At 34.8% G+C, this 15,747-nt stretch overlaps 1 protein-coding gene across 1 annotated transcript; it reads right to left on the minus strand.

The window, feature by feature from the left end:
• Window positions 1–748: 748 nt before the first annotated feature.
• On the minus strand, window positions 749–2,895 carry LOC137738380 (transcription factor MYB30-like). Its single transcript, XM_068478016.1, has 3 exons — window positions 2,704–2,895; window positions 2,178–2,307; window positions 749–1,390 (listed from the first exon to the last, which is right to left on the minus strand). The coding sequence occupies exons 1-3, from the start codon at window positions 2,834–2,836 to the stop codon at window positions 865–867; spliced, it is 789 nt and encodes a 262-aa protein (XP_068334117.1). The 5' UTR covers window positions 2,837–2,895; the 3' UTR covers window positions 749–864.
• Between the last annotated feature and the right edge of the window lie 12,852 nt (window positions 2,896–15,747).

Consider the following 15,747-nt stretch of genomic DNA (forward strand, 5'->3'; position numbering starts at 1 on the left):
AATAATAATATTGCTTTGCTACTTGTTATACTTTTGGTTCTTATGTTCTGTATAAATCACTGTTTTATCTAGTGTACGTATGCTTGTGCTAACAAAATTTGTGTACTTATTTGACTTCTTGTTCAAGCATTGTCTTGTATGTAATCATATTGTCGACATGAGTATTAGTTAGTGGTGAGTATTTGAAATCGAAATAGCCTTTTGATAAACCTCCATTCATCTTTTTAATACTCTGGTATTGATATTATTGTGTTGATTGTTAGAACTATGTTTTCTTTTTCTTTGGATACAATTGTTAGAAGTTCTAACTTAGAACTATGTTGTTATAAGCTTTTTATTTTATTTTATATTTTTACTAGAACAATTTAATTTTGGTTTTACTGTATATCCTTTTTTAACACGTAATATGTAACTGAATTACTGCAAAATGGAATACACACACACATACATATTAAATTTACATACATTAGAACAATCAGTTTTTATTTTGGTGTAAAAAAAAAAGTCCAGTTACATCGTTTTCGTCACAATCATTATTGTTACACATAAACTTTGGACAAATAAGAACCTGCTAAGGAGGATTATATATCAACAAAGTCTCTGAAATATAAATATTAATGCAGCTACATCATTTCCGTCATCATCAATTTCTTTATCCACCTTTTTTATATAATGCACAAGGTGGTAGTCTAACTATTGGACACACGAGGACATAGTTTCCACGCCCCGCCCTCCCCCCCCCCACAATTGAAATTTCTGTTCAGACCAGAATTTGTTAACGGTCAAGTACAAGATAAAAAAATTACATTTCTCACCGCCAATTAAAATTTCCTCCTAAACTCCAAAGAGAGGAAATAGTAGAACTCAAAATTCTGGTGTTCCCCCATGACCAGTTCTAACGAAAAGATCATACCAAAATTCCATGCCATCATCCAAGTTTAGACCAAAAGTAAAACCCAATTCCTCCGAATCGTTGGCGGTGATCGGAAACTCGGATATTGTTTCATCATTTTCGGCCTTTGGAAATAGTAATGGGGTGCTGGAATTGTTAGCTGAGAGTGCCTCTGACCAGAAGCTGTCATCGATTTCAGGGAAGGTTTCCCACGGCTCCATGTTTTCACCTTTGACGACGATCGTATCCTGATCGCTGCTCAATGCACCTGAGACTTCTGTGACTGAGGAGGAAACATCACTAGAAGATGGCTGTGGATAATTCATATTTTCAGGTTGATCAGTAGACTGGCTTGTGACAATGAAAGTACAATTACTACTACTTGCTGGCGATGTTATTGTAGTATGGTCCTTGAGTCTTTTTTTCAAGTGGGTGTGCCATACATTTTTTATTTCGTTATCGGTTCGTCCTGGTAATCTTGCTGCAATTGCTGACCACCTGAACACGAAAGAAATGAATTAAATTAAGCATTTGCAAGATAGTTTAACTATTGTTAAGCAAGTACGTATAAAATTAGAAAAATAACTATAATAAACATATTTTGATATTTGGTTTGGAGAAATGATCATTGTTCAGTAACGTAGACGTATTAATTATATGTTGATGACACAACATTAACATAATAACAATACAACAATAATATAATGACAACATAATAAACACTAATTATTCTGTAATGAAATTTCAAAAAAAAATATATATATATATTGTAACTAATTGCCCTAAAATTTTAAGCTTAAATTTGAATTTTGACTGCAACGTTATGAGATGTGCCTGCATAGCAATTAAAGACAAAAAACTAAAACACGTATTATTTATCAAATGCATGGTTGGTTGTGATTTACAATTAAATTACAAGTCATTGTGGTGGCTTCCAATAGAGAATCTTTTGATCAGCTCCCACTTGCTATTCTTTGACAGAAAATCAGTGTCTTTGATTTGTGTGTTCGAGAAACGATCCTGACTCTGGTTATTTTATATTTTGTTTATAAGGGAGGCTAAGGAGAGGAGGAATTTGTGCTTCCACCTTATACCTTGAGTACATGTGTAAATGCTTTTCTTTGTTGTAACAAGAAGCCTTGTTGAGTATGCTGTTGATAGTTGGCAGCAGGGTAAACGGCTATATATATATCTTGGTCAATGGTAAAACATGCATGTTTTGAATTTATAGCTTACAAATTAAAAGTTGAATGAAAATTAGAAGTTGGTGCTTTGATATATGTACCTGTTACCCAGCATATCATGCAACTTAATGATAGCTTCCTCTTCTTCTCTTGTAAAGTTTCCTCTCTTAGTATCCGGCCTCAAATAGTTTATCCACCGGAGTCTGCAACTCTTCCCACATCTCAACAAACCTATTTCAAGAATAAAAAAACAAGTGAAAAAGATGAGTACAAAGCTCAAAGCAAGTAGCAACTGGAATTTAGCAGGTATTAAGAATTTTGCAGTTGTTATTAATTCAACATGAAACATGCATAAATTGTATGTAACTTTTTATACCATCTATATTCCACACTAAATTCATCTATAACTTCAATGAGCGGAATTCAAAGTTGGGTGCAAATAGGAGAACATACTTCTATAGGTAACTTAGCTCAGGTCTGCAAATGGTATGTAAATGTATAACGTTGTATATAGAACTGTAAATTTGTCATCATGCAATGCAAAGATGATTATCTTGGTTAAAGAACCGAGTTTTGTGGCCTATAAATCTTGAGAGAAAAAACCCAGATGAGGTAACTTGTAATTACCAGCTTGCTTTGGAAGGGCACGCCAATTTCCATGACCATATTTTTGGATAAAGGATGTAAGAATTTGATCTTCTTCAGAAGTCCATGGCCCCTTCTTCAGTCCCATCTTCTCACAGCAAGGAGCTCTCCCCATCTCTCTCTCTCTCTCTCGCTCGCTCTCTCTCTCTCTCTCTCAGAATAATACAGTATTACTTTGAATTTGAGAGCTCAATATTTCTGAGGCATTGGCCTGGCTATTTATCTTCAGATCCAGTGTACAAAAAAAGGATATTTGAAAGGACCAAGAAAAATAAATTAAAAAGACTGGAAAGTTCCACGAAGTGAGATGTATTATAGTGTAGGAAACACAGCCGGTTAGACTAAGTATCATAATAAAATTAGTTGAATTTTTAATTTTTAATTTCTAACCAATTATAATATTAAACTTGATGTACAAGGTGATGTTCCTGGCACATTAAAAAAAAATTCTCCCAGGCAGAGCTAAAAATCTATCAATCAAAATAGGGTAGTGTCATCTCCATACACATTTTTAATTCTCAATTTTCCGTCGTCGAATTGAATGAATTGAAAAAAGCCAATGAGAATAAATTAACAAAATTTTGAAACGTAAAACGAATGTGTGAATAACACTATTCTTAAAATAATAACTTAATTACTAGTTTAGCAATTTGTTGTTCTGATTACGATTTAGAGTTGCAGATCAATAGGTTTTGGCTTTTAGTGACTAATAAAATAAAGAAATGCTAGACAAATTAAATATGTTGACTAAACTTGCAAACCAAATGATATGTCACTAATAAAAAATAAACATGTTATTCAACACTTAGATTATAATCCATCATCAATTTTCATATAATTTAATTTACAAAATTTTATCTACAAATTTAATTTTTAATGCGACAGAGGACGTGTAACAGACAAAAAATGTTGGCAATGATCTCATAAAATAATGAGTAAACAAGGAAACTAGTAGTGTGACGTTAGATAGTTGAAGCAGCCAAAGTAATTTGGCATAGACAGCAACCTTTTCTCGTAGATTTGCTCAACAGTAAAATGGAGAAATATTCCTTGAACTATGATTTAATTATAACTTTAGTCATGGACTACAAATTTATTAAATGTTGTTCTCAAAATTCGTCAAATTTTGTAACGTTAGTCCCTTTGTGCTAACTCAGTCAGATATTTCTTTTGTCTGCTGATATGGTGAATCTGGCCTCCAGATTTTGTAGACAGTGTAGGCTCTAACTACCACTTCTCCACCTCGACAGCCGCCGCCAACCCAACCACCATGTTCACACCCAAGCTTTCCACCCCAACTAATCATAACCACCACCTCTCGCTCTCGCTCTCTCACCTCTCCTAATCCAACATCCCATCACCAAATGCCCAATCCGTTTCCCTCCTTTCCTCTCATTAGGGAGAAATTTTTTAGTGTGATCGGAACACGGGATGGTACATCACGTGTCACTATACAAATGGTGAGTTATGTGTGTTAAAAAGTTAATAACTTGAAGAAAAAAAAATTCCACCACTTATATAAAAACATGTGGTGTACCACCCGTATTCCAATCGTAATAAAAAAATTTCTCTTTATCAGGGTCGTCTCTTGACATTTGGAGGGTCCTCTGCGTATTTCATATAAAAGATCATTCTTACTTACAACAATAATAATTTTTCAGACAATATATTTATACATAATTCAACAATCAATCTTTAAACGTAATTGAAACCAGCATCTCACTTTTACAAATTGAATAATCTCTAATTGTCATGAAATTACGATTTAGGGTTCGTCCATGAAAAAATAGAGCATGGTTGAAAGAGAGATACGAAATACGCTTGTGTTTGTGAAAGAAAGTAATACATAAGTTTTTATTGCTGGAGAAAAAGTGAAAAATAAATATATTATGTATAGATTCCAATTAATCAATTGTAATACAGATAAAATTATATATGACGATGATTTTTCTTTTCAATAAAATTCATTTTTAGAAGAAAATTTATACTCATATGAAATATACAGGAGGATCAAATTTTCAGGGCGCCTAAAAAATTTTGGACTCTGTGCCACTACGCCTTTTGCACGTCCTCAATCCTATGCCCCTTTTACCAAAAGCTTCCAAGTTTCCAACATAAAAGCATAATCAGAACGGCATAATCTACCGTTTATTCGAAATCTCCTTCACCCTCTCCATGTCACTTACATTTTGGAGCTTTATGGCCCTAAATTGTTTGACTTAGATCATCGGCCTCCGTTTTGGGTCGGTTGTAGGTTTTCAAAGAGCAAAAATGAGAGGGGTGAGGGTTCGAGTGAAGGGAAGGGGCGTGGAGAGGGGAGGAGGGTAACGGGGTGTAGCTCGGCTTTTGGGAGGTTGGATTTAGGGGACGAGATAAATAGAGGGAGGTGGTGGTCGGCTATGAGGCTTGTGGTCACTACTAGGGAAAATTGCTTTGGCGTTGGTAACACTCCGTCGCAAGAGGATAATATTAGGGAGATCAAAATTTTAAATCAAATTTGCAAATCAAATGATGTGTTATCAGTAGAAAATAAGTCTGCTAATCAATGTTTAAGTAATAGTCCAATCACCAACAGTCATATTATTTTGTTCATAAATTTGATCTTTCTAACATTATTCATCGCAAAATAATGAATATATGTCATCAATGTTGTCGCAAAAGCATTATGCGACGGCAGGGCGACATGCAGTGAGTTGTCGAAATACTGGGCGACGCCAACGCCATCGCAAAAATATGGTCATCGCAATTTATGTTCAACTTTTTGTTAAGTTTATGGCCATGGAGTTATGATGTCGTAGATGAGTTTTTATTAAAAAGAATAATTGCTAAATATATTTCTTCCGCTTAAAATTTACATCAATTGCATTTAGGGTTATTTTGTGTAAAATCATAAAAAAAAATTACAATATTAACAATATTTATGTTAATTATAAATAGGACTATCATGTATACTTAAATGCATTTAAAATAAACAAAATTATCAATTCCATCACTACAGTTGGCACTCACTTCAACTAACACTCTATTTCTCATAGTTTTCGCATTTTGGAATAAGTCAATATGGATCAAACGTTGCAGTGTCTGTTTCCTGATTCTATTTTTACATTTAGATTCAGACACAACGTTGCAATGTCCATTTACTGGTTTTGTTTTTTCCATCATTCACACGCCTCCTACATGTTCCTTTTCACATTTGGATTCAAACCCTGCCGTTTCCTAGTTTTGTTTTTTATTTTTGGATTCAAATGTTGCATTGCAGTGTCCATTTCCTGGTTCAGTTTTTTCCATCACTTCACATGTCTACTATGTTTCAAACACTGTAATGCAGTGTCAGTTTCCAAGCTTTGGTTTTTACATTTGGATTCAGACACTACAATACAGTGTTTGTTTCCTAGTTTCGTTCTTTTTAGTTGAGCAGACTCCTCCGTGTAATCAAATGGCGAGAGAGAGAGAAAGAGAGAGAGAGAGGGAGTGAGTGAGTGATAGAATATGCATGTTCAAAATATTTATAGAATTCAAATCCTCTCCGATCAATTTAATGGGGATTGAAATCCAACGGGCAAAACCTCTTCCCCTTCCTCTCTTCCTCCTCATCTCTTCTTTCTTCCTTGCCCTGACACACCCCACTGTGGTTAACAAGACCTAAATTCAATTGCAAGTCATTTGTGCTATCTTTTACTTTTAGCTTTTTATTTGTCGTCTCTTTCTTCTTCCACATATTTGAGCTTTCTATGTCTACTGTAACTTTGTTTCTCTCTCTGTAATTGTTCCATAGTTATGAAAAAGATCTCTGCAATCAAAAGACACTAATTTGCACGACCTCTCTCTTTGTTCCTTTGTTAACATCGGCTGAGATTTTAGGGTTGAAAGACCTGCAACTGAGAGATGTGGTGGTGCTGGGGCTGATTTTGGGAGGGTAAGGTGAGGGACCTGCATTTGAGGGTTGTGGGCTAGGTCGATTGTGGTGGTGTTGGGGCTGATTTTGAGGTGGGGATGAATTTGATCTGGAATTTGGGGCTTTGGTGGTTCAAGGTTGAGAGCTTCGAAGTGAGGGAAAAAGAGAAGAGTTGAGGGGAAGAGAGGGAAGGAGTAGAGATTTTGGCCGTTGGATTTGTATCAATGGATGATATCCATCGGATCCTCCGCACCTCACAAAACTGATTAGGATAGGATCTAAATCCCTACTTATACTAGCTTAATGCCTATATGACGTTCATAGAGAGGGAAAGAGAGAGAAGGATAAAAGAGTCAAATTCTAACTATTTATAATAACTTAAAGCATGTGTGGCATTCATCATTGACCTTGCCTAATTAATAACAATATATCATTGATTAAGTCCAAAACAAAAATATGTCATTGATATATGGCTTAATAGTAAAAAATTTATTGATTTTTGGTTGAATTACCTTTGTGTGTGTGTGTGTGCGCGCGCGCGCGTGTATGTGTATGGAACATTTTGTTATATTTATTTCATAAGAAAAAAAAAGTTATAAATATCATTATTATCGGTAAATAGTTGTGTAGATATCATGCTCATTGATTGATTTGTTTGAATGTTTTGAAGATGTAAATCATATGATTCAATACATTCGAAAAAAGAAAAACGTATACTAATTAAGGAATTCTCAATTTAATTTCATATTTACTATCATGGGCAAAATAGTCATAAAATTTAAAAATAAATGCAAAAAATAGGTTTAATTTAAAGCCACATAAATGTTCGGTTAAACTAAATCAAAAGACCTCATTTTTTTGTGGGACAATTTTTAGAATTTCATATGAACTTGCACACATTTTTAATTTATCATATGAAAATTTTAGGCGATTTGTCATATTAATTTTTCGAAATTATTAATTTGGCATCTTACCCTAACTCTACTAAGTTTTTCATCCAAAATAAATTTGTGTTCAGGGCTTTTGACCTCCTTTTTTCACAATTTATATATTAATTATTTTTATACAAAAAATATGTGTACACTAGAGGTGGGGAAATAAATTGGCTTTAAACTTTTGACGTCATTTTCACAAGTTTTCTACCTCTCTTTAGTACGAACATAGATAGTTTGGCTAGTAAAAGTGTGACAGCCCGTTCCGGATTTTCGAACTGTAGGGGTGAAATGAAGTTTTTTCCCCTAGTGTGATTTTTTTTCGTTGTGTGGTTGTTTTTGGATTTTGTTGGCAGGTTTTGGACCACACACACACTCTCCCACACCCCCTCACCCTTTCCCCTGTCCTGCACCCCTATCCCGAGCCCTTTCTCTCTCCCATTTCTATCCTTCTTGTACGGACACACCCAAAAACTATCCAAACCTTCACAGATCGAGGAAACAAATTACATATTCGTGCTCGTGATGTCCGTAGGAGTTCAACCATACCTATTTTAGGTAAGGATACCTTCATTTTCACGTCGAACTCGGGATACCCCGATTTGGTCACTGTTCATGCACACGTTAATTCTTGTGTTTTTGGGAATTTCAAGCTTTTAGGAAGCTTGGTGAGGTCCTTAGGAGGCTCGGGGTGGTTCGTTTGAAGGTTTTGGACGTCGGGATCGTGAGTTACAAGGTTGGCCGGAGTTGGTGGTGTTTTCCCGGCGTGATCCCTTGTATTTTGGTGCTTGAAAGTGGTATGGATTTGTTCCTCTTGTTGTAAGCTTCATTTTGGTACCAATTTTGTGAAATTTGGTTGAAAAACAAAGAAGTTACAAGGTTTTAAAGTTTTCCTGATTTTCCGGCGCCGGAGAAAACGACGGAATATTCCGTCAGTTTGGACGGAATATTCCTAACGGCGTTAACGGAATATTCCTGACGGCGTTAACTGACGTCGTCAGTGTGCCAGGCACGTGCCTGCGCGTGGGCGGCGCGTGTGGCCGTGCCTTGGCCGGCGCGTGGGGGCGCGTGTGGCGGTGGAAAATTTTTCTAAAAATTTGGGGATGTTTCTGAGGTTGAGTAGATCACGTTGGTGTATTCATACACCCCATTTGAGCATTGTATGAGAAGTTATTTCGTGTTGTTGGTTATGTGCTTTAAAAATTAACTTTTTTATAGTTGTTTCGCATATAGGTGAGACCTATCCCGAGGACGAGCGCGGTCACTCCAGGCAAGGGGGTTACGACCCTTCTACATACCAGTGAGTGGGCTTTTGGTTTTCCGTATATACCTATATACTTATGTTTTTCCCAGAAAATGAATTGAAACGTTTTTACGTTTATATGCCATGCTTATTGTTTGCCATTTATTTACGCATTATTAGTCGCATATGTATATATATGTTTAGTGCTGCTGACGCACAGGTAAGTACCAGGTGAGTTATGATTTATGTTTATGTTCAGTAGTGATTTGAGATGCATAGAGAGCTCATAACCTGCACCCCCGGTGTTAGTGCTCCCGCCCAGAGTTGGGCACAGTCCTTCACGTGATGTTCACCTCCCGCACCACACGCTCATCTTGGATCCAAGTTAGGTGCATAGTCCTGTCGTACAGATCACTTTAGGTGGTTCCGACTCGTAGGTGACCCGCGATTATTCGCCCAGCCTTCACGTGATCGTAGCACTTGAGCGTACTTATATTACACCCAGTCCTGTCGTACAGACCACTTTAGGTGGTTCTGACTCATGTGCAGGTATAGTTAGTGAGATGGAGATTTGAGCTCTAGATTCAGCCGTACAGGTCACGTTAGGTGACTCCGGCTCACAGATTCATGGCATTGATTTTGACATTTTCCTGAGCACTTGCATTTATTCGAGGCATTTGGCATGGCATATTTCTGAGTATGACTTATATATATGTATATGTATATTCTACTTTTCTGGGAAGTATACAGGTTTTACGGCGAGGGGTTAGAACTTGTTTGTGAAATGGTTTTTGAAAAGCTTTGTTTTTGCCCACTCACACTTTTTGTTTTGCGCTCCTCCAGGTTCTAGTTGGCTAGCACGTTTGGTGGCTTCCCAAAGGATTTCCCCGGCATATCTGACAGATTATTACCAGTGTAGTGTGTAGGACCACATTTGGGTGTGTTTTTGTAGCGTTATTTCTCCCGGACTGCATTAGGTCTTCGAGCTCTGAACTTTGTTTTTCACACTTACGCTTGCACATGTATGTTCCTACGTTGTGTATAGCTGGTTTTTATTTATTCGTATTTTTATTATTACTTTATTAGCTTCCGTACTATGCATATGGTTACGTCACTTTCACGTGACGGCCAGCATGCCCTGATTTCGGTCGGGGTGTGTCAAAAAGAATATATCCATGTTCATTTCAAAAATTTATGGTGAACTATTAAAAAAAATAAATTAAGTTCACTAACATGAAGTTTAACTAATTACAAGTTTTTAGAATTCAATAGGGTCAATAATGTCCATTAAAAGATTAGAAAAAACAGGTGTTAAAATGTCTAAAATAACCTTGAAATGTCCAAAATAATATTGAAGAGGATCGAGCAAGGAGTTAAAATGTCTGAAACAAACTCGAAAACAAGTGCTAAGCACCTAGCTTATTTTGGATGGGAAACTTAACGGAATGAGATGAAAAATTAATGATTTCGGAAATTGATATGGTATGCCGCTTAAAATTTTAGTTTATATGACAAATTGAAAATTGAGTATAAATTTGTATGACATTTCAAAATTTTTATTTTTGAAATATTATTTTAACTTTAAAAACAAACAAACAATGGTGGTAAATTAGGGAAGGCCACTCAGTACTATGGTCTGATAGTATTCCTCTTCGCTTAGAAGTGAGAGGTCTTAGGTTTAAATTTCGTGGATGGTGAAGTCGATATCAAATTAGGTTGCTCATTGTGTGACTTAGCTGAACTCCCCCTCCTCCTAGTGTAAAAATATCGATATACTTAAAAAAAAAAAATTAGGGAAGCCATGAAGTTTTTTAGATGCAAATAAAATCATTGTCCACTGAATCAAATGATTTTGAGTTATTCAACTGATTGAAGTGATCTCGTCTTCAAACGCTTTGACGAAGACAATGATTTCTGTAGGGTTGGGTCAAAAAAATTCGTAAGTGTTTTCATGAATTTGATCGTTGAATATCAATGTGGGCAAGGGGATACATGGAAAGCCAAAGTTTGACTGGTATTCTTCTCAAGGATCAAAGAAAGACGCATGCGTGGGTGCGATATTCTCCAATCACTAACAAGCCAAAAGACAAATGATTGGTCGATCGATCTTACTCATATTATGAAATAACCTTCGTGAAATCACTAGATAAAGTCAAAATCCAAAAACTTAAGCGCCTGTTGACCTGCTCGGGTTTTGTGTAAGATTTTACGTTTGATGCGTGTACTACTCTTGAGATAATCTTCAGCTGGTATACATTGCACTTCTATGTCCCATTTTTGCACTCTGTTCCTAACAAAATGGTAATCAATTTCCAAGTTCTTAATCCTGAAATGTTGAATTGGATTGGAGCTTAAAGCAATAGCGGGCTGATTGTCACAGTGAATAATAGGAGGGGAAGGCAACACTTCATGAAATCCTGCAAAATAAGCATTATCCAAGCAATATCTACGACTGTAATTCATGAAAGCTCATCCTCTCTCTATCGTCGACATTACTGCTTTAGTCTTGTTTTATCATTTGTATAATGGGGTTAGGTCTCATTTTTATTGGAAAATTCATATAAATGTGGTACACAAAATATAATAAAAGTAGTAGTTTTGAACTAATTATATCTCTTTTCGTATTATCCTTTTTGTGTGTAAGCACTACTAGTAAGTCTTCTCCTTTTGCACTTGTCATGCAATAGCTGTTTCTGAAGTGCAAAGAACACTTTCTTAAATCACGTTACGCACATAAATTAAAGTGTCTAATTCCCACTTCACTATTTAATTTTTAAAAATAAAACAAAACTTCAAATCTTTTTCCAAGAGGGTATCTAGCGTTTTATAACATTTATTTTGATATAATTATATGTTTACATTCAGGGATGAGAGATTTAGGCAAAGTTATATAATGTGTCCATCATAATTAGTATTGAACTCACTATTCACAAGAATCGAACTTAAAACCTCTTACTTTTAATAACCGTAGTCAATTAGAGAGTAAGTGACCGGTAATAGTTTATTATTGGTGACACGTGTAAGTCTTATATTGGCTTAGTTTGTTAGAGGCAGTCATGCCGTTGCTTACAAGTCAAACATTCAGGCTTTATAGGCTTTATTATGCAATGTTATTTATTATCTTAACTTTTCTTAATTTTTTTATTTTAAATTTAATATGTGTTAAATATTTATTTGGGTTACAAAAAGATCACATCTATTTTGTCTGAAGAAGATTTGATCTCGAAAATTAGTCTCTCGTTTCTCTTACAATTTCTGATTTCCTTTTCGTTTTGGTTCATCATTTTTCTTCCTAAAACTCCATGATTGTGGTTCTATGATTAACTTAGTAAAGAGAAAATATCACTAAGCGACAGAATGATTACGCTAAATGAGAGAAAAATAATATTGTTGACTTGACTATTTTTTTTAAATGATTTATGATCAATTTATTTGATTTTTATCTCATAGACTTGTATATACGAAAATGAGACTGCGGTCCAATGTCTACAAATATATGTTTTTTAATTCCTTGGCTTTTATTGGTTCGATTTCATTACCATTGAGTAATACAAGTAAAGTCTTAGTCCAGTTCATACTTTTAATGTTGCCCTAGTCATCCCACTTAGTCCAGTTCATACTTTTAATGTTGCCCTATTGATCCCACTTTCTTCGATTTCTTTGATTTCTTTCTGTTGATAAGGCACTAACTTCATTTCATATTAGTTAGTCATCGTTACCCAGTCACTTAGCTCATGGGTATCTTTTACACAAATTTGTCATTCTTGGGCCAGATGATGTTGTATTTGCATGTCATTCAGTTGAAGTTCCCCCGTACTTTCCGAGCAATGCAGCTCATCACGGAGACCGTAATTTTGTGTTTACACCATGGAGATCTTAATTTGTACTATAGTTAGGACTCGTTTGGTACGTGAAAAATATGTACGGTATAATTCGACAACTTTACAAAAAAAAAATAAAAAATAAAAAAATTAATTAATTAAAAAGTTCAGTCATTTTTTAAATCTTAACATTTTTTATTTAAAATATTTGTTAACTTTTATTTTATCATTAATGTCACATCTCAGCCCAGGTCCCCACCACATTCCGGGCTTGACTCCACCGTAGCACGATATTGTCCGCTTTGGGCCCCGATCACGCCTTCACGGTTTTGTTTCTAAGAACTCACATGAGAACTTCCCAATGGGTCACCCATCCTGGGAATGCTCTTGCCCCCAACTCGCTTAACTTCGGAGTTTCGGTGGAATCCGAAGCCAGTGAGCTCCCAAAAGGCCTCGTGCTAGGTAGAGATGAGAATATACATATAAGGCTTACATGATCCACTCCCCTGAACGATGTGGGATGTTATAATCCACCCCCTGAGGGGCTCGACGTCCTCGTCGGCGCACTTCCGGTCAGGGATTGACTCTAATACCAAATTGTCACATCCCGGGCTCGACTCCACCGTAGCACGATATTGTCCGTTTTGGGTCCCGACCACGCCCTCACGGTTTTGTTTCTAGGAATTCACACGAGAACTTCCCAGTGGGTCACCCATCCTGGAAATGCTCTCGCCCCCAACTCGCTTAACTTCGGAGTTCCGATGGAAACCGAAGCTAGTGAGCTCTCAAAATGCCTCGTGCTAGGTAAAGATGGGAATATACATATAAGGCTTACAGGATCCACTTCCTTGAGCGATATGAGATATTATAATTATTATGCTAAAAATACGTAATAATATATATTATTAAAAATGCTTGAAATTAACTTATTAAACGTGAAAAGTATCTATATATTATACGCATATTGTATATTGGAGCTTTAAAAATTTTGTGTGATTTAACAAAATTATTAAAACGTGTATGAATAACAAAAGAATTTAAAAAAAAAATGTAACTTTGGGTATTATACGCTTATTATTCATAAGTTTACTAATTATATAAATTAAAAAAAATATGTAACTTTGGGTATTATACGCTTATTATTCATAAGTTTACTAATTATATAAATTAAGTACGTCATATACTTAATAATTACATGAATTCATTCATTTCAAAAAGTAGTTAACTATTCATCATAAGTAAAAAAAAATAAAAAATAAAAATCTCTTCGTGTACCTTAGGTAATTAGATAATTTGCGCCAAGACTAATTTTATATTCATAATTTCGACAAAAAAATTTTATATTCATAATTAACAGACATCCCATCATGGTCATCTAAATACGTATACAGTTTTGGATGAAATTTGATTTCTCCCCTTTGTGTCACACACGCAACTTCCACCTTGCTGATTGACATAGCAAAAGTTAAAGCTTGCCTCGTCATATACAGGAGGTAATATACTCTAGTGAGCAGGTAAAGAATTTGGGCACATGACTTTAATAAGGGCAACTCCAATATCCTAAATTACATCTTTCTTTCATATAATGATTGTACTATATTTGTTAATAAAATTATCATCTGCCTGTCAGATATGTTTTTTATATATATAAAAAAAAAGCATGTATAAGAGGAGATTTTGAATGCAGCCTTTAATTATCAATATTCTTGACTGAAACTTTATTAGCTTTCAGTTTTTTATCAAAAATTTTTACTACTCATCATTTTAATATTAATATATTTACACGTAAGTAATTATATTATTTATTTCAAAGCTTAATTAGCCTTTTCCATTTTTATCCTAGCCTATTGGTAGCCTTATGATTATTATTCATTTCCTCTTGTTTAGAGATCTACATGATCCCTTGAATTTGAATTTAAAACAAATTTTGATTTCATATGAAAAAAAATGGACCCCAATGCAATGAAATACACCAACGAGATAAAATTTACCCATACGAAGAAAATAATCTACCTACGAGAATAAAATTTACCCCATAAGGGATAATTGTACCCAGGAGATTTCATTTCAAATACAAGATTAAATGGGGTACAGGGAAAAGACACATGAATAGAAGTAACCGAGAAAGTACCCCCCAATATTTTATCACCCATCATATCAATGAATAGAGGCAACTAAGAAAGCAAACCAACCCCCTAAAAAAAAAAAAAATTTATCACCCATCATACCAAGAAGTAAAAAAAAAAAAAAAAAAAAAGAGGAAAAGCATCATCGCCGGATCCTTTTTCTGGAAATCTAGTGATGATTATTTTTCAAAAAAAAAAACTGTTGCGACAACATGTAAATTTCTTTAAATAAAAATAATCGATATTTGAAATGATTGTACATATTAAATTTTAAAACATGATACGTTGGGTACAAATAAAATTGTAAAAATATGAGCACAAAAGGAAATTAAATTTATGAATATAAATTAAAACTAAAAAGAAAATTGGTACATATAAAAGAAAAGGTAATTTAGCCAAAAAACAAAAAAACTTTTCTACTTAACCATATATCAATGACATATTTTTGTTTTGGAATTAATCAATGATATATTTTTATTCATTAGGTATAAGTCAATGATGAATGTCATGAAGGCTTTAAGTGATTATAAATACTTGGAATTTGACTTTTCTATCCATCTTTCCTTATTTCTCTTTATATTTTAGCACACGTTATGTCCAACCAGCCTTTAACTATCTCCTCTTTATCGTCTCTTCTCTTCTCTCTCTCTCTCTCTCTCTCTCTCTCTCTCTCTCTCTCTCTCTCTAACACCGCAACGAAGTGTTTGAATCTTTAGAACAGAAAAAAGACACTACAACATAGTGTCGGAATCACATAAACTTTTGAATGTCAAAGTACAATCACAGAACATGAAACTAACACGGCAACATATTGTCTGAATCCACATAAACTATTTGAGTATCAATGTACAATCACAGAACATGAAATAGACACTGCAGTATCTGAATCTACAGAGCCAGAAACAGACACTGCAACACAGTGTCGAAATCACATAAACGATTGAATATCAAAGTACAATGACAGAACAAGAAACAAACACTGCAACGTAATGTCTGAATCCACGAAAAC

The sequence above is a fragment of the Pyrus communis genome, chromosome 6 (assembly GCF_963583255.1).
Source record: "Pyrus communis chromosome 6, drPyrComm1.1, whole genome shotgun sequence".
NCBI lineage: Eukaryota > Viridiplantae > Streptophyta > Magnoliopsida > Rosales > Rosaceae > Pyrus > Pyrus communis.